Here is a 19,088-nt window from a genome sequence, read left to right as displayed (position 1 = left end):
ATTAGGAGGAACCCAGGGCCAACCACAACAGCATATGGTCTCACAAGGGGTCTGAGGATCTCATCTCGGTACCTAATGGCAGTCAGGCTACCTCTGGCGAGCACATGGCTGACCCACCGCCAAACCGGTCATGCTGGAGGATGTTGCAGGCAACAGAACGTTCTCTACGGCGTCTCCAGACTCTGTCACGTCTGTCACATGTGCTCAGTGTGAACCTGCTTTCATCTGTGAAGAGCACAGGGCGCCAGTGTCGAATTTGCCAATCTTGGTGTTCTCTGGCAAATGCCAAACGTCCTGCACAGTGTTGGGCTGTAAGCACAACCCCCACCTGTGGACGTCGGGCCCTCATACCACCCTCATGGAGTCTGTTTCTGACCGTTTGAGCAAACACATGCACATTTGTGGCCTGCTAGAGGTCATTTTGCAGGGCTCTGGCAGTGCTCTCTCCTGCTCCTCCTTGCACAAAGGCGGAGGTAGCGGTCCTGTTGCTGGGTTGTTGCCCTCCTACGGCCTCCTCCACGTCTCCTGACGTACTGGCCTGTCTCCTGGTAGCGCCTCCATGCTCTGGACACTATGCTGACAGACACAGCAAACCTTCTTGCCACAGCTCGCATTGATGTGCCATCCTGGATGAGCTGCAATACCTGAGCCACTTGTGTGGGTTGTAGACTCCGTCTCATGCTACCACTAGAGTGAAAGCACCCCCAGCATTCAAAAGTGACCAAAACATCAGCCAGGAAGCATAGGAACTGAGAAGTGGTCTGTGTCACCACCTGCAGAACCACTCCTTTATTGGGGGTGTCTTGCTAATTGCCTATAATTTCCACCTGTTGTCTATTCCATTTGCACAACAGCATGTGAAATGTATTGTCAATCAGTGTTGCTTCCTAAGTGGACAGTTTGATTTCACAGAAGTGTGATTTCATTGTGTTGTTTAAGTGTTCCCTTTATTTTTTTGAGCAGTGTACATACATTTGGCAGTAATTTATGGACTTCACATGACTGGAAATACAGATGCTCACAGATACCTTAAAAAAAAGGTAGATCAGAAAACTAGTCAGTATCTGGTGTGATCACCATTTGCAGTGCCACACCTCTCCTTCATATAGAATTGATCAGGCTGTTGATTGTGGTCTGTGGAATATTGTCCCACTCCATATTGTGGATGGAATTGCAGAATCTCCACATGAGACCTGGACAGAGTCTTAGGACAAAGTCAGGGAAATGATCTCGGAGGAACTGAAGATGAACCACAGGAAGATTGAGGTGGAGCGCGTTCACAGGACTGGAAAACCCACTACCGGCCCAGGTGACAGTCCCAGGTCGATGGTGGTCAAGTTGCTGAGGTTCAAGGACAGGGTACCTGTTCTGGAAAGAGCCAAGAACTTGAGAGGAACATACATTATCTTAAACGAGGACTATTTTAAAGCTATGTGCAAGAAGAGGAAAGAACTTATCCCAGCTATGAAAGCTACCAGAGCATTTGGGGACATTGTCCACCTTCACTCCCAAAAGCCTGGAATGGATGAGAGAACTAGGCCTATGGGTTCATAGGCTTGGCTCTCTCATACCTTTTCCATATCATGTATATCTCTAATAAACTACCTAGGAAAGGGCTGAAAATGCCCATACTAATATTAACTAACTAATATTAACAAAAGTATGTGGACACTCATCGAACATCTCATTCCAAAATCATGGGTATTAATATGGAGTTGGTCCCCCATTTGCTGCTATAACAGCTTCCACTCTTCTGCGAAGGCTTTCCACTAGATGTTGGAACATTGCTGAGGGGACTTGTTTCCATTCAGCCACAAGAGCATTAGTGAGGTCAGGCGAATAGTCCTGGCTCGCAGTCTGCGCTCTAAATCATCCCAAATGTGTTCAATAGGGTTGAGGTCAGGGCTCTGTGAAGGCTATTCAAGCTCCTCCACATTGATCTCGACAAACTATTCATGTACTAACCTCGCTTTGTGCACACGGGCATTGTCATGCTGAAACAGGAAAGGGACTTGCCCAAACAATTGCCACAAAGTTGGGAGCACACAATCATCTAGCTTGTCATTGTATGTTGAAGCGTTTACATTTCCATTCAGTGGAACTTAGGGGTCCAGCCCAAACCATAAAAACGGCCCCAGACTATTAGTCCTCCTCCACCAAACATTACAGTTGGCACTATGCATTGGGGCAGGTAGCGTTCTCCTGGTATCCGCCAAACCAAGATTCGTCCGTCGGACTGTCAGATGGTGAAGCGTGACTCATCACTCCAGAGAACGTGTTTCCACTGCTCTAGAGTCCAATGTCAGCAAGTTTTACACCACTCCAGCCAACACTTGGCATTGCGCATGGTGATCTTAGGCTTGCACGAGGATACTCAGCCATGGAAACCGAATTTCATGAAGCTTCCGTTGAACTGTTGTTGTGCTGAGTGTTGTAACTGAGGACAGACGATTGTTATGCGCTACGTGCTTCAGCACTCAGTGGGCCTGTTCTGTGAGCTTGTGTGGCCTACCACTTCACAGCTGAGCCTTTGTTGCTCCTAGACGTTTCCACTTCACATTAACCGTTTATCCGGGCAGATCTAGCAGGGCAGAAATTTGACAAACTGACTTCTTGGAGAGGTGGCATTCTATGTCACTGAGTTCTTCAGTGAGGCCATTCTACTGCCAATGTTTGTCTATGGAGATTGGATGGCAGTGTGCTCAATTTTATATATCTGTCAGCAACGTGTGTGGATGAAATAGCAGAATCCACTAATTTGAAGGGGTGTCCACATACTTTTTTTATATATATAGTGTATCCTGATGCCTAGTCTCCTTACCTCTATACATATCTACCTCTACCATTTCAGTATCCCTTCACATTGTAAATATGGTAATGGTACTGACTCTGGAACTGACCCTTTATATAACTTACTTCCTTCTGTTCTTCTTATTTCTATTCCCTGTGTTTTTGTTTTACTCTACTTTATTTTATAGTATCATATTTTTACTACTGGTATTGTTTACTGCATTATTGGGAAAGAGCTGGCAAATAAAAAGCATTTCACTGTACTTGTGCACGTGACAATACAACTTTAATATAAATACTCTAACAATATTAAGGCTGGTTTGCCCCCTAGGGCCACCGTACAATATGAAAACAGGATATGAATCACTCTTTCTCATACCGTCTCAAGGTCTAGAAAGATTTCACAGGTCACAAACAAGTTTCACCTTATAATGACATTTCCCGTATCACCGCCCAGAATCAGGAAGCCACTGTTTCGGTCCTGCCATTTGATTTCTTATTTCATACTGGTATATTATACAGAAGCCACAAGGGGAAAATATGTGTGCCGATAAGGAATGGTGATAGCTCGGCTCTGTTATGAAATGCTGATTGTCTGGCTCTGTTAAAGTGATGATGCACTGTGAAAATAAACTGCGAGACAAGAAATGATGGAATACTAGTAGCCTAGAGCTTCTTTCTCCCCCTTATGATTTCTGTAGCCATCATCAAGCTGTCAAGAAGAATGATGATAAGAATTTTTCTTTGATAGGTTTGATGAAGTTAGTGTCAGTGGGGAGCAGTTTTTGCTCTTTGAAAAGTGCCAAAATAACCAACAGCTAAGTAATGAACAACAATATTAAACTCTATTACTATCATATTGTGTCAAGAATGTTAGTCAGGCATGTTGGCTTGGACCTTACTGGTGCCCTATTAAGATAAATGTAATATATTATTAACATCATGGTCATTTGAACCTACTCTAAACAACTTGGAATAATACACTGATGATACCAATATGGGTATAAGGTGTCCATATTAGGACAGCCTCTAAGTCAGTATGGATGCACCACCAACATACAGAACAGCCCACCAACCCACATTTGCCAAAATATTTACATGTGACATGCTCAGTATGACAAATTAAAAGAGACAGATTGAGATCAGGCCGGTAAGTACGTCTGGGGGAAATATTTTGATTGCAAGATCACGTAAAAAAAAGAAGTTCCGAGATCTCATTTGAATTCAACTTTCACTGTGGCTGGGTTAAGAATTTGACAGTGTTTTGAATAATGACTGAGTAAGTTAGTCTATTGAAGCATACGCCATAAACTAAGGTACAACAACAAGTCTATGGCAGATGTGAATGAGCATTTCTGTTTTTCTAATTTGGCATGAGAGGGTGAGTCACCTCTAATCACAATTATTGTCGGGGCCGACATCTGGAGAATCTATTGAAAAGTTTTCTGTACACAACTCCATCAAGTCTAGCTTGTACTCTGGGGATGACGTTTGTTCTTTAACAAGCCTCTAATAAGGTACCTTCGTTATCTTCCTTACTATCCCTGCTGATTATACAAACAACATTACACCAATAATAATGCCTTGGACTTCCCTAATTGTGTTTGTCATTAAATTACCTTTAAAAATTTGCCTGAGTCAATGAGTAGAAGTACTCCAGAGTTGCTTGTATATTACGAACAGAACTGGACCATTTATTTTCTTGTGCGGTTGTAATTCCATATACATTTCCCTATGTAATATATTGTTTGCCTTCATATATCTCTAAACGATTTGAATAATTTTCTTATTCTTTCCGATCCCATCCAAGTTATCTATTTCCCTGATTTAAACCCATTATCCCACAACTCTTATTGCCAATATGGACAATGGTTACGGTTTCATTTAAAGTCTCCTATTATCTGGTACTGCACCCATTCGTACCACAACATTTCCCTGTAAACAGTAGGCAAACACCTGCTGAAACAGGACAATAAAACTGAGAACTACAACCAGAGCCACATATACTGTAGTCTATATTATGGCTCTGATTACCAACACACCACTGCCTTGTTTCAATAGTGGACTCTCCATTTGATACCCGGTAGTTACCAATTGTGTTGAATGTACCAGAAAGTACACATTTGTACCACAATGTTTCCCTATAAAGACTAGCAAATACCTACTAAATCAGGACAGTTAAATTAAGCACTACCACTACACGACTGCTTTGTTTTCATACTGGGCTCTCCACTCTCACCCAGGAGAATCTGGTGGCTTCTCAGGGGTCACACAAGGGTGAGCACTTCACTCACACAAATCTCTGGTGGCAGAATGGGGAGATATTCATGGAGATTTACAGTCGGCGGAATCCTAAGATGGATGCCCCTGACGCTCCCTCTGGACAGTGGACAGGACAGGAGGCATTCGCTCAAGAATTCAATTAACTGCCCAGAGCCACGCTCTATTGGTCAGAGTAGAGCCCAATCACGATCCATCTCTGTCAGAGGAAGCCACTCATTAGGAGGAGAAGGGGGATCTATGCCGGGTGCATTGCGAGTGTGGAGACCAATGTGACAAAATGGAAAATAAATGGAAAGAAGCATCTTCGTTTCATTTTGACAAACTTTTGTGTACAGTGTGTCTCAGAAATTATGTTCATGGATTGAAATGATGACTGTTTACTTAGTTATATGTCAAATAAAAAGATTACAATGGAATTAATTAGTACAATAATGAACTGCTAGCAATCTTAAGTATCTGAAGTATTTTGCCCAATAAACAACTTCATTTAAGTAAGAGAAAATAATAGTAAGAATGATGTAATATGCAATGGTGCATTTTCAATCAAAAGGATAAAATATTTATCTTTAAATTGACATGTCCCTGCACATTTTGATTGTACCCATTTTTTGGTTTACCTTGTTGACTTTTGTCCTCCATATATCCTATTCATTACATACGTCACATGTCAGATGGATGCCTTGGCCAGAAATACATTTGAAAGAGACATACTAAGTGTCTTGCAGACACAGTGCAAAGAGACATCTTTACTTTCTTTTCTCACCTTCTTTGAAGCCTTCGAGGTGAGACTCACTACTAACGTAGACACGCCTAGCCTTCTGTGAGAGTGAGGGTATAGCAACAACAACAAAATGAAGCTACCAACATGTATAGAGTGGCAAGGTACATCAAAGCACCACAGAGTGGTGGGAGTGTGTCTTTTTGTAAAGCCATGTGCTACACTGAGTCAGCTTCGATACATTGGTGGTCCCCTGTCCTTGATGTACAGCTGTTTTCTCTGTTGGGTCACAGAGGAGCTAGCGATGCTCCCAGCATCACACGTGGAGTGATTTTAAAGTATGGTGGCATTTGGGGGTGGAGCTACTATCTAGTCTACTGATTTGCAGGGTTTATAGTCATTCACCAAAGCAAAGTTATCAAATTAACACCACACTTGAATTCTGTATTATGAACTGAAATACTATTATGAACAAGCCACTTAATGTGACCTCTTTGTGTATATTTTAAGTGCATGTGACATGTAATTATTAGTTGTTTTCTGTTGCAAAGCCAGAAGACATACAGGAAAGTCGTTTTTTTTTTTTACAAATATATGTGCCGACACTGTAATCACACTAATGAACATCATGTATGTTATCACCATGTTATCATATAGGTTTTAACGACACCTCAGAAGTTCAGATCACTTAAGTGTAGGCCAAGTTCTACCACTTCAAGAAAACAGCAAAACAAAACGTTGAGGTCATTCAATCAACATCAATGATTGCAATCTCCATTCAAAATCTATGTTCTACTCTCACAGGAGACTAGGCTGATCCAGATGTCGGCTGTATTTGGCATCCGTCGCTGTATGAACATTTCGCCCAACTAGCCCAGGGCAATTGAAGACTTCCTCAATATCATCAAATAAGACCCGCAGCTATGATTGCATCTGAGAAGGTGGGTTTGTAATACGGATATGGTTTGTATTAGTAAAGAGAGGGACATTTCTCACAAGTTGTTTTTGGAAGGGCCTAAGGGTGGAGATCAGAGGGATAGAAGAGGAGATGAGGCTGAGAGCCGCAAGATATAGACAGAGGGTGGATATTTTAGCAAGTTGAGGATAAGTGAGATTAAAAGCAAAACATCACTAATTCATGCTATTAAAGTGTTTTGTAAGTAAAAAAAAAAAAATTCAGTGGGGGGAGATATATCTTAATTCTAAAAAAAGCACAAAACGCTTTAACATGCATAAATGTACATATGTTACATTTGCAGGAGCACACACACAAACACACACACACACACACACACACACTGGAATTGTTTCTGTGTGCTACATTGTGTTTGCCTCTTACTACTTCCATTCACCAATACCCATGTCATGTATTGGGATTTTTTTCAGGTCCCTTGATCACTATATTCATTCCACTTGGCTGAGGCCATATCTACAAACACAATGCATTTATTGATACATGAGTGTTTCACTAGCTGGCCATTGGGCCTAACATTTACTAGGCCGATTGGCATGAGAGACAATAAAATTTCAATTACGCCAACCATCGCCAATCATCCTTATTAGATTGCAATTGGGTCTTTCAATTCCGTTCCTATCACTCATTTATTTTGTCTCATTCTCGTCTATGTTTGTTTCCCATATGGCACCCTATTCCCTATATAGTGCACTACATTTGACCAGAGCGTTTTGGCCTCTGGTCAAAAGCAGTGCACTATGTAGGGAATAGTGTACCATTTGGGACGCATCTTATTTCTGTACTCGATCTCTGCAAGAGGATAAATACCTATTCTGTGTCCATCATTCTTAGGTAATTCATGTGCCATGTTTTTGTTGTTGTACAATAGACCGTTGACTTTGATTCCAGATCAATTCACCAAGATGCTAGCATTGTGAAAAAAACTGATAATTGATAGAGCTTAACACTAGAACCGCCAACGTCATCTTATTGGTGTCATTGTAAATAAAAAAAAATGATTACTGTATTTCTAAAAAATATATATATTTAAAATAATATACAGTACCAATCAAAAGTTTGGACACACCTACTAATTGAAGGGTTTTTATATATGTTTACTATTTTCTACATTTAAATGTAAACCCTGGAATGAGTAGGTGTGTCCAAACTTCTGACTGGTACTGCATATATTTTCAAAAACATATATGGGGGATTGGAAATTATGCAGAAAATGTAACTGATAGAAATATGTGGTATGTGCAGTAACAGTCTATTGGAGCTCATTGTTGCTATCCAATTTAGAACTTGGTAGTTCTCACAGGCAACCAGCATAACAATTGCACATAACAGTACAAGAGTACATATCATGGTGCACATACCTTATGTGAGAAATATTTTTGTTCTGAAGTAGTTACTACACTATGCTTCAATGAATATGAGTCTACAGTTCTCCAACAATGTGTCCAGCCTCTTACCCTTCTACCACAACCTGCCCTTCCATCCGTCCATCCCTATACCCGACACTCTATCCACTCCACCACCAGTCTCCTAACTCATTTCACTTCCCTGGCTCCCCAGAATAGAAGTGATTGATGGGTAAGGTGAAACCCTCCCGCCACTGTGTAGCAAATCACTGAGTATATACTTGCAGTAACGCCCCATTAGAGCCCTGCAGCAGCATGTTGTAATGGTTAGGGAAATGGGCCAGGGTTAGAGGAGGTTAGAGGTTCAAGTCCCCTGAAGGGACTTGCTGTTTCCTTATCTGGTGTACTTATCCATTGGTGACAATGTGTAAGTAATAGAAATATCTGCAAAGCGAAACAAACTAGAAGTGCATAAACAGGAGTGTAAAACAGGACTTAACATATGGTATGACAAGTGATGATCCAGTGTTCATAAGCAAGGGTTATTGTCATATGCCCCTGTGCTTTACTATGGCACAGACAGACACAAACTGAAACACATTTATTATTGACACGATCTGTTAATGAACTCATCTGCCAGTCCTTTCTTTTGCTAACACTCCTTTTTGCTTTGTGTGAGACAAACTGGGAGAGTGAGGACGGCTGCGATTCTCCTGAATAACAAGCTCATCTGTATGCCAATACAACAGCCGGTGCGAAATACAGACATGTCACCGGTGATATGCCGGAGACATTTCGACTTGTCAAAGGGAACAATGAGCCTAAGCGATAGATGCGTCAGCACTCAAGTTGCTTTTGGGTAATGCATGGGAATCACTTTTTGGCCCCTTGGCAGAGGAGTTCATTAGCGTTGCAGGATGAAAAAAGCTTAAGGACACATTGCTTGATTAATTTAGCCTGTGTGGCTGTTAGCTGACGAATATCTCACCAAGCCACGGCTTCAGTAATCGCTTTTGCAGGGAAGATGCCACAAAAGGAAGGAGCGTGTCAGATTTAAGAACTATCTGTAGATCTTAGCATTTGCGGGTTCTCTCAAATTGCAACATTTGATCTGAGGCACGGTCACAAATTCAAAAGACTGCCGTAAACTACATGTTCAATTTACATAAATTCTGTTGATCAAATATTGTATTTATCATGGCCTACACACCGAGAATGAGACACAAATACAAGTTCTGGTGTGCAACTCTTAACCCCAACGTACTACAAAACGCATATGCTGGGATTTGGGAAGCATATACAGGGCATGAATAATTTGGTAAATAAACTAACATGGACAAAACAAGAAACACGAGTAGTGTACAGACATTAAAAACAAACAGAGTCATTAACGCCTCGGGAAAGAACCAAAGGGAGTGACATATATAGGGAAGGTAATCAGGCAGGTGATTGAGTCCAGGTGAGTCTGATGAGGCTTGGATGTGCGTAATAATGAGCAGCCTGACAACCTCATGCGCCGGAGAGGGAGTATACTTGACAAAACCCCAGGGACAGAATTAAAACATTGACGTAAACCGCAAGCTCCTATCAGCCTTAGTCCCCCTGCCCCCCCCAAATCTTCACAATACCGATCATTAATAGTCGCAATTAACTCATTACGGAAGCAGAGACTGGAACAAATAAGGCAAACAAGCAAACCCCATAAGAGATTTGAGTTTGAGAGTGGGCCTTATCAAACACACAGCAGAGGCATGTAATTCGAGCCAGGCCTAGCAGCAGGTGCTCGAGGGACGAGCAGTACACTGCACACCGTTCTCCTCCATTGTTGATCAGCTGATAGCTGTTGTGGAGAGCTGGTGCGACGGATTAAGGTTTAGCTTGGAGAGACATGCGGAGGTGGATGGGTGTACTGTTGAAATGTACCCAGGTGCTGTTTTAGGAAAGAACAGAGTGTGCGTGTGTTGTTGGCCCCAGAATGGGGACGTTGTGAGCTACCCAACAGGAGAACAATTAGAGTCTTGTCTAATTCTTGGATTTGCATGAGCAACAGCAATCTGTTCTGTTCTGTTGTTGGAGGTCTGAGAGGCACTGTTACGCAAATAGTAGGGATGAGTTTTATGTGTGGAGCGGGTGTCTGCTTTTGTGTGTGTGTGTGTGTGTGTGTGTGTGTGTATGTGTGTGTGTGTGTGTGTGTTGGGATCATCAAATAGATTTTTGCATTAAATGTAAAGTGCTGCATGTGGAAAATGAGGAAGTAATACAGCCAAAATACATTTGCTTGCATCGATGTGTGTGAGCATTCAATATGTTTGCGTCTCTGATAACTCAATCATGATAACTCAATTGATCAGTCCGGTGCATTTCATTTGATAACATCTGTGAGTTTTGGGCTCAATTAGACAGCTGCCAGAAATAATATCACTTCAAACATTATAAATCAGTAGATTTACTGACAGAATTATTGAACTGCTCTGATTTAAAAAATAATAATATTAAAGCACCTCAAATTGAATCAGAAAATTGGAGCCTTAAGACTTCAGAGTCAAAGAAATATATTTATTTTCTGGACTAAAAACACTGAAATATTCTGCTTGAACAATCAGTCTCAGCCTCTCCATAGAGTGATATGGTTCCCTTTCAATAAAGGCTGGTAGATTTAAATGTACCTTCCTTTCGCTTCAAACAGAAGACATGGAGTACAATAATGGCCTTTTAAGGGAGACATTCATCCTTTTCCAAAAAGATGACACAAAGTACAGTTCGATAAAATGTTTGGGGTGTTCGAACATTTGTAAAAACCTAGAGTTGAAAGGGATTTGGATTTACACGTTTCTAGGACCATGGTTTCTTGGCTAGATATACGTAGTCCTCCACAGTAAACGTTTATCTCTTCTTGTCGGTGTTAAGACTCAGAGCGATGCAGTAGAACTGTTTAAAGGGGAAACTGTGTATCAAACTGAAGGTTGCGACTACCTCCTAAACTTTTCTGCCACTGCTTGTTAGAATATAAGTTGTCTGCACTTTGATGTGCAATGGTTCTTAAAGTTTAGTACTTGCAGACTACTTTGTTTGCAGCTTCTATCTAGTGACTCACTGAACAGATTTCTGAAAAACATAGTTAACTTAAGAGTTTAGGACATTCTCTCAATTGACTTTTGTGTAAAGTCTGTGCCTAAACAGTCGAGCTCCATGGTGACGCTTGGTCACTTGCGAATATCAATTTAGTGCGGACATCCCATCAAGTATTTGTCCACACTCTGTTTCTCTGCTTTTACTGACACACAATAGCTGCTGTAACAGTGATTTGCCTGTTCTAATAACCCAAAGTGGAAAACCATAACTCAACTTACTCTTTTGAAATCCACATCTTATACCACATTTCTATAATAATGTACACTTCCTCGAAACCTCAAAGCAAGGGTCCCTACTTTTCTGCATCCAGCTTTGAGGAAATTGAATCAGCAGGATTAACCTAATTTAAGGACCTCTCAAGGTTCAAATAGAGCGAAACTATCCCCTGTAGCACGCCATCCGTGCATTTAATTCCACAACATACAGTAATTGGGTTAGCATCCAGAACGGCAGCCGTTAAAATCTCCAGTATAAAACATTTGCAAGGCTTTTCAAACACCCATTGCTGTGTCATCAAAACTTTAGCTATGAAAGCAACTGTTTCCAAAGTTCACTGTGTTCCCCAGAAGCAAATACAGTAGTAGCTAATTTAACTAAGTTTTTCAATCCAAAGACAAATAATAGGAAATAATGATAATAAGATGAAATAATAAAATGTAACATTCATAATACATAAATATTACATTTAAGCTATTTATTCAGTTATTTTATTTAGTGATTTTCAACACATCACTGAGAGCATTGTGCTTGGAACACAGTAAATTGAACAAAAAGGAAGTGTAAAGATGTGAGCAAGGAACCTTTGACACTCGATTCAAGGCTACAGAATAATGACATGTATACTTCACATGCCTTCAAAGACAGGCATTTTGGTAAGCTTTTAATTAACATGTATGTATTGTTTTGATTGTGTTATTGTTTCATTTTTTTTGTTTATAAATATGTGTCTAACTTTTTAAATCTGCAATTTTGGGAATGGGTTCATAAGTAACATTTCACTGTAGAGTCTACACTTGTTGTATTGAGCACATGTGACCAATAACATTTTGTTTGATTTAAATAAAGTAGGGGGGACAGCAGATGATAATTTTTAGAGCGAATCAGCTATGTTATCTACATAGATGTGGATGTACAGCACCCACTTGAGGTAGACAGTGCCCATATAACCAAATATCCAGGACCAGGTTAGACAACTCCGAATCCAAACCTTCTCTATAAGGAACTATTAGTAGAACCCAAATATTTGATCTTGGATCAGTCTTTAGCCTCAACTTCTACCCACTCCACAGCACAATCAGTAGCGTGCAGACACACAACACAGCAATTACTAGCTTAGATGTTCACTTACCCACTGTGCAGTTGGTGGTGAAGCCCGGTTCGATGGTAGTGGTGAAACCTGGGTCGATGGTGGCGTCCTGCTCGATCGGCCGGTCATAACTGGCCTGAATCCTGAAGGGCGTGGTTCCGCGGGATCCCAGGGTGAGGTGGACCACCGCCCAGCTGCCGAGGAGAAAGATGAGCATCAAGATCAGGGCCACTAGTAGACACCCCGGGCGACAGGACCCCCCCTGCCTACTGTTGGGGTAGGGGGTCAGAACAGGGGTCCCCTCTTCCTCCAGCTGAGTTTCCCCCTCCATAGTGGTCTCGGGAGAGGGGGCAGACTGGGTTCCCGAAGAGCCTGTGGGGTTCGAGTCCCCCTCCTCCTCCCCTTGCAATTTTGGAGGGTCCCCCTCTTCCTTAGCCTGGTGGTGCATGCCCCTTTTCAGTTCCCACCCCTGGGTATTTTCCGCCGGGTTATGGGTGGACAAGCTTTTGGTGGAGACTCTTTCTAAAGCTGACAGGTGGCGTGCGTAGATGACACCCTGCACCTCAGTGCGAGAGGTGGCTGAAATGGAGTGTGCAGGTGTGTGTGTGTCAGAGTCAAAATGGATGTGTGCACACTTCACACACCACTGCTAGCTCCTGTGTGCAAGTTAGGGGCAGAGGAGATCCTGAAGTGAATGCTCTCCCCAGCCAGCCACCGCCTGCCTTTGTGTAGTTCAACGTGGTCCATAATTTTATTAAGCAAATTGCGGCTTATTTCAATTTGGCTCCGGGCTACTAACCAATGATTTATCCCTCCCTCTTTCTCTCTCTCTCTCTCTCTCTCTCCTTCCTCCCCTCTCTCTGTCCAATCATCCACCATAACCATGTGCGTTTCCTGTCATATTTACCCATGACACATGTGGCCTCTCCCCTCTCTATTGGATCAACATGAGGAAGTACAGTAGCTGTGGATGTGGCTACTCAGTAAACACTCAATTACAAATGTGCACATGCACGCACAACACACACACACAGACACACACACTTACTGTAGGTACTTAAATTGACGTATATGGTTAACTCTTGTTTCCCATGCATTGTACATAATTTAACCTTTTAGTGACATCACTGTTGTTTAATGTTTAAAATACAGATGAATCATAAGTTAATCAATTGAAATCTTAATGTTTTAATAACGTAACAAAAAAACTATCTTAACATTGATTGTCTTTTGACAGAATGATTGTCAATTCTTAATTTAATTTAGTGACCAGTTCCAGTCAGAGGTTGACACACCTATTGATTCCAGGTTTTTCTTAATTTTTTACTATTTTCTACATTGTAGAATAATAGTGAAGACATCAAAACTATGAAATGAAACATATGGAATCATTTAGAAACCAAAAAGTATTATTTTCTATTTGAGATTCATAAAAGTAGCCACCCTTTGCTTTGAAGACAGCTTTGCACACTCTTGGCATTCTCTCAACCAGCTTCATAAACTACCTCTGCTGCAGAGAATAAGTTCATTAGAGTTACCAGCCTCAGAAATTGCAGCCCAAATAAAAGTAAAATATACATCTTAACCTCAACTGTTCAGAGGAGACTGTGTGAATCATGTTTGAATTGCTGCAAAGAAACCATTACTAAAGTACACCAGTAAGAAGAGACTTGCTTGGGGCAAGAAACATGAGCAATGGACAATAGACAGGTGGACATTTGTCCTTTGATCTGATGAGTCCAATTTTTACATGTTTGGTTCCAACAGCCTTGTCTTTGTGAGATGCAGAGTAGGTGAACGGATGATCTCTGCATGTGTGGATCCCACCATGAAGCATGGAGGAGGAGGTGCAATGGTGTGGGGGTGCTTTGATGGTGACATTGTTGGTGATTTATTTAGAATTCAAGGCACACTTAACCAGCATGGCTACCACAGCATTCCGTAGTGGTACGCCATTCCATCTGGTTTGCGCTTAGTGGGACTATCATTTGTTTTTCAACAGGAAAATGACCCAACACACTATTTTGACCTAGAAGGAGAGTGATTATAATTGTTTTTTTGTTTTTTTGGGAGTGCTGCATCAAATGACCTGGCCTCCACAATAACCCGACCTCAACCCAATTGGAATGAGTTGGACTGCAGAGTAAAGAAAAAGCAGCCAACAAGTGCTCAGCATATGTGGGAGCTCCTTTAAGACTATTGGAAAAACATTCCAGGTGAAGCTGGTTGAGAGAATGCCAAGAGTGTGCAAAGCTGTCATCAAGGCAAAGGGTGGCTACTTTGAAGAGTCTATATTATAAAATATATTTAGATTTGTTTAACACCTTTTTGGCTACTACATGATTCCATTTGTGTTATTTCATAGTGTTGATGTGTCTTCACTATTATTCTACAATGTAGAAAATAGTAAAAATAAAGAAAAACCTTGAACGAGTAGGTGTGTCCAAAATGTTTACTGGTACTCTATGTGTGAACTGCTTGGACTGGGAAGCATGCAACAGGCTTTACCAGGCAAAAGTGTGTCTGCAAATACAGCACAGCTGTATGGGCTGCTTGTCCAATCAGCATCCAGGATCCAAACAACCCGTTTTATAAATCTCATTTAGACTCTCAGAGTTTACGTCCCAATGGCACCCTATTCCTACATAGCACACTTCATTTCAGAAAGTAGTGCACTATATAGGGAATAGGGTGCCATTTGGAACAGAGTCTCAGAAGGGAGTGTAATGATAACGACCTGTCACTGAGCTTTAGACAAATGGACCTTTGCGGCTTTGTGTATAGTCCTGCGTTTCTCAAAGCCCATCCATAGACCACAATTTACCCTCATTGTACGGAAATAAAAATAGACGAAAGACTCAGTTAGCTAGACTACTGCCCGTTTCCAATTAATCTAATACATTTCATCATGCTATTCATAATGTAGTTATTTTTAGAGAGGGTTTATTTTGGATAATGCGCTCTCGCTCTGTTTGTGTTCATTTGGTGGGTTGGGGTTGTTAAGGTCGTAATCGTATTGGCCATGTTTGTTTGTCATTAGCTTTTTATCCATACATATTAGTTTATGGTGTATACATCCAATGTCATTGACTGTAATGTGCTAGCAAGATGAACTCTTGCCCACCATCCTTTGTCTATGGTAATAACAGTATAGTATATGGCTGGTACAGTAGGTTATAGTAGATAAGGTAAATATTAAGGTCAATGTGAATGCAGCACATCATTGAACATTTATATGGAAATATTTGGATGTCTGGAAGCTTTAAATAGATGTGGCGTGCTGTTGGCCACTGTCTTGAAACTGTACACACACACACACACACACACACACTGCTGTCTCAGCTGACAGCACTGCAGCACTGGCATCACAGTGACATCCCCACAGACTTTTCCTACCTTGAAGAGACATGTTTCATTCAGAGGCCATCATGAAGTCAACAGGACATAATGATAGACCTGTCACTCCAGGCAGCCTTGTTTTGCACTGTGTGTGTGTGTGTGTGTGTGTGTGTGTGTGTGTGTGTGTGTGTGTGTGTGTGTGTGAGAGAGAGAGAGATTGTGTGTTTTGCAGGACTATCAGGGTCACAGTTTAACGGACTCCTCCCCCTGTGTGAAATGTATTTATTCTTCTCAGGACTTGATTGCCTTGTCACAGCATGATTTACATGCAAACTGCTCCGACGTGCAAAACAATCATTCTCCATTCCCATCTTATCAGTAGATTATGAAAATAATGTACAGTCCTAGCACAACAATCCAAACAACATAAATTGACAGGGAAATAAATCGGAACCAAAATATTTCCGTGTCAGGTAAAATAACATTCCCCCACCCCAGGTAATCCTTCTATAATGTTCCTGTGTTTATTTTAAAAACACTGTGATACTGAGGTTACCTTGTATCATATGGTTGCTGTGACATCATGAAAAAAATAGTTGTGTCGTTTAGTTCGACTGCACGACTAGGCTCCAAAGAAACAGCCACGAACTGTCCTGTATCACTGCCCGTACGAACCGCCACTCTAACCGACTAGGCTCCAAAGAAACAGCCACAAACTGTCCTGTATCACTGCCCGTACGAACCGCCACTCTAACCGACTAGGCTCCAAAGAAACAGCCACAAACTGTCCTGTATCACTGCCCGTACGAACCGCCACTCTAACCGACTAGGCTCCAAAGAAACAGCCACGAACTGTCCTGTATCACTGCCCGTACGAACCGCCACTCTAACCGACTAGGCTCCAAAGAAACAGCCACAAACTGTCCTGTATCACTGCCCGTACGAACCGCCACTCTAACCGACTAGGCTCCAAAGAAACAGCCACAAACTGTCCTGTATCACTGCCCGTACGAACCGCCACTCTACCCACTGCTGTCAGACTGTATAATAACTCAAATGTGTTTCCCCCCCAAAAACAATGTTTAACAATCACTATTTAACATTTCAGTTTCCATCGTGAAAAATGTCCTGCAATGTTTTGTGTCCTGTATTCTATTTTAGGAAATGTATTATTGTATTTTAAGTTAGTTTTTTCTTTTGCTATTCTCCACACAATTTCATGATGATGTATATTCTGCCATTTTATCTGTGAGCAAGAATCAATCAACTCAAACTACTTCAACTTGTAAGCATAAAGTATTGCCAATGGCAGTCTTCATGCAACACTGAATGTAGCATCAACCAATCAAATGTGAATTGTACTGTAAACTCTACAGCAGTTTACATTATACAGTATAGCAATTATTAATTAAATGCAAACATTATAGTCTGGCAGAATCAAGCTAAATCCACACAAAAAAGTCCATGACAGCAACACTATAATTGGTTAAAGTACAACCATTCTAGGTTCAAGTTCCAGTAACTCAAAGGGGTTAACTACCCAGTAGAGTCCCAGTATGTATCTATAGCAACAGGGGAGGATTATAGCCTAGTATGGACACATGGCTTAATATTATAATGGAATTTCCCCTCAGACACACATACAGCCAAGCAGACTTTGATCATGCAGGGACTGTGGATGGTTAACATCACATTGGCTTTTTATATCCCTGAGATGAAATCGATTGAAATCGAGGTGGCTGGAAGAGGTCTGGAGGTAGAGGTGGTTTGGAGATTGCAGGATCAGGGTATCTATTAAAATCACATTGATTTTGACTGTCCAATAGCATACTGCACAACAAGTGGGGCCCGCCGCGCAGAGAAAACCGTTGATAAGATCGACCGCTTTGACAAGCCAGACTGTGTGAATGCTACTTCCTCAAAATTAAATGGGAAACATTTGAATGTTATCTGTCGAGGGGGCTGGGAACCTGCTGCGCCACTCCTTCACGTGATTGGGTGAGAAAAGGTGAGGGGCATGCGGTGGTTGGGTTTGCTCTGTGTGGTCAAAGGGAAACCAATAGAAAATGCAAAATCTGACATGCTCAACTCAAAGTTCTGCAAATAACTCAATCTTCCATTCAAAGTTTAATTCAGGTGAAAGGTGAGTACAACTGTTTTGACTGTTTGTTGTTGTTGTGACATCAAGCAGCATCTAAAATCGCATCTCTCATTGAACTATTGACCTTTATTTTCCCAGAATTCATGAACATCACATAGTTTACTGACCACTATGAAGCTTAACTCAAGGTTAGCAAAGTTGTTCACATCTGAGTCACAAAAGCGACTTGTCACGCCTTTCTATGCTAAGCAAATTAGCTAGTGTGAGAAAGCAACAGTCAAAGCGAACCCTCAGCTATTTCATTGTATACCATTTTCACAGAGGATGAAATGGAAGCGAAACAAACAAACAAACCGGGAAGGAAAAATGGAGCGACTCACATTACTAGTGAGTCGGCGAGGGATTTGTGTTGGGGTGGCAATTTCACATGCCCTAGAAACACCAACAGAAGCACAGCAAGCAATGAGACAGGCAGGAACACACAGTCAATGCCCCTCTCTCTCAACTCTCTCGAACTGATTCAGGCCGTGTGAGGCAGCCAGCGTGGCTCATAATGAAAGAGAGAAAGATTGAGGAGAGAGAGAGGAATATGAAGAAAGCGATAGTAAGAGACAGAGATAAGGACGGAGAGAGATTTGTAGGCTCTGAAAGCTCTAAACTTCCATTGAGCTCCAAGTCGACCCCCATGTCACAACTGACAAAAACCTTTCAAGACCAAGCCATGTTGTCTCTTTGAGTTTCATCTCATGGTCATGGAACCACGGGGCTTCAACATGATACACCTTTCACACTACTGAGTAGTCAAATGCAGCAGTATTGTGCTGGCCTGGTTACAAATCCACCAGAAAGATATTGTACAGGCATTGTCCTTTCCAGCAAAGTTCCAGCAGCTATGGTGGGTGTAGAGAAGAACCAAGAACATTCATTAAAAAATATATACTGTATATCTGAGCCAGAACAGAATGGTTCAGGTCGGCACGCTATTGTGAAAAGGGTATGAGTCAAAAGCTAGTTCCTCCTAGACTCCCCATACAGAGACACAATCCATCCCTAATCTTCGGCCTAAAAGACACAGGTAAAAATTGAAACAGCACTGACTG

General features: G+C 41.6%; 1 protein-coding gene across 1 annotated transcript in view; it reads right to left on the bottom strand.

Annotated features, from left to right (window-relative positions):
• The window catches only part of LOC112264162 (ALK tyrosine kinase receptor), a 140,053-nt gene extending 126,786 nt beyond the window's left edge, over positions 1 to 13,267 (bottom strand). Inside the window, exon 1 of the mRNA XM_042331106.1 lies at positions 12,591 to 13,267. Within this exon, the coding sequence (XP_042187040.1) occupies positions 12,591 to 12,996 (406 nt within the window). The 5' untranslated portion in view covers positions 12,997 to 13,267. The remainder of the gene's footprint in view (positions 1 to 12,590) is intronic.
• Between the last annotated feature and the right edge of the window lie 5,821 nt (positions 13,268 to 19,088).

Source organism: Oncorhynchus tshawytscha, linkage group LG12 (assembly GCF_018296145.1).
Source record: "Oncorhynchus tshawytscha isolate Ot180627B linkage group LG12, Otsh_v2.0, whole genome shotgun sequence".
Taxonomy (NCBI): Eukaryota; Metazoa; Chordata; class Actinopteri; order Salmoniformes; family Salmonidae; genus Oncorhynchus; species Oncorhynchus tshawytscha.
Note: the sequence above shows the minus strand (reverse complement) of the source record. Positions and strands in the feature narration are given on the sequence as shown.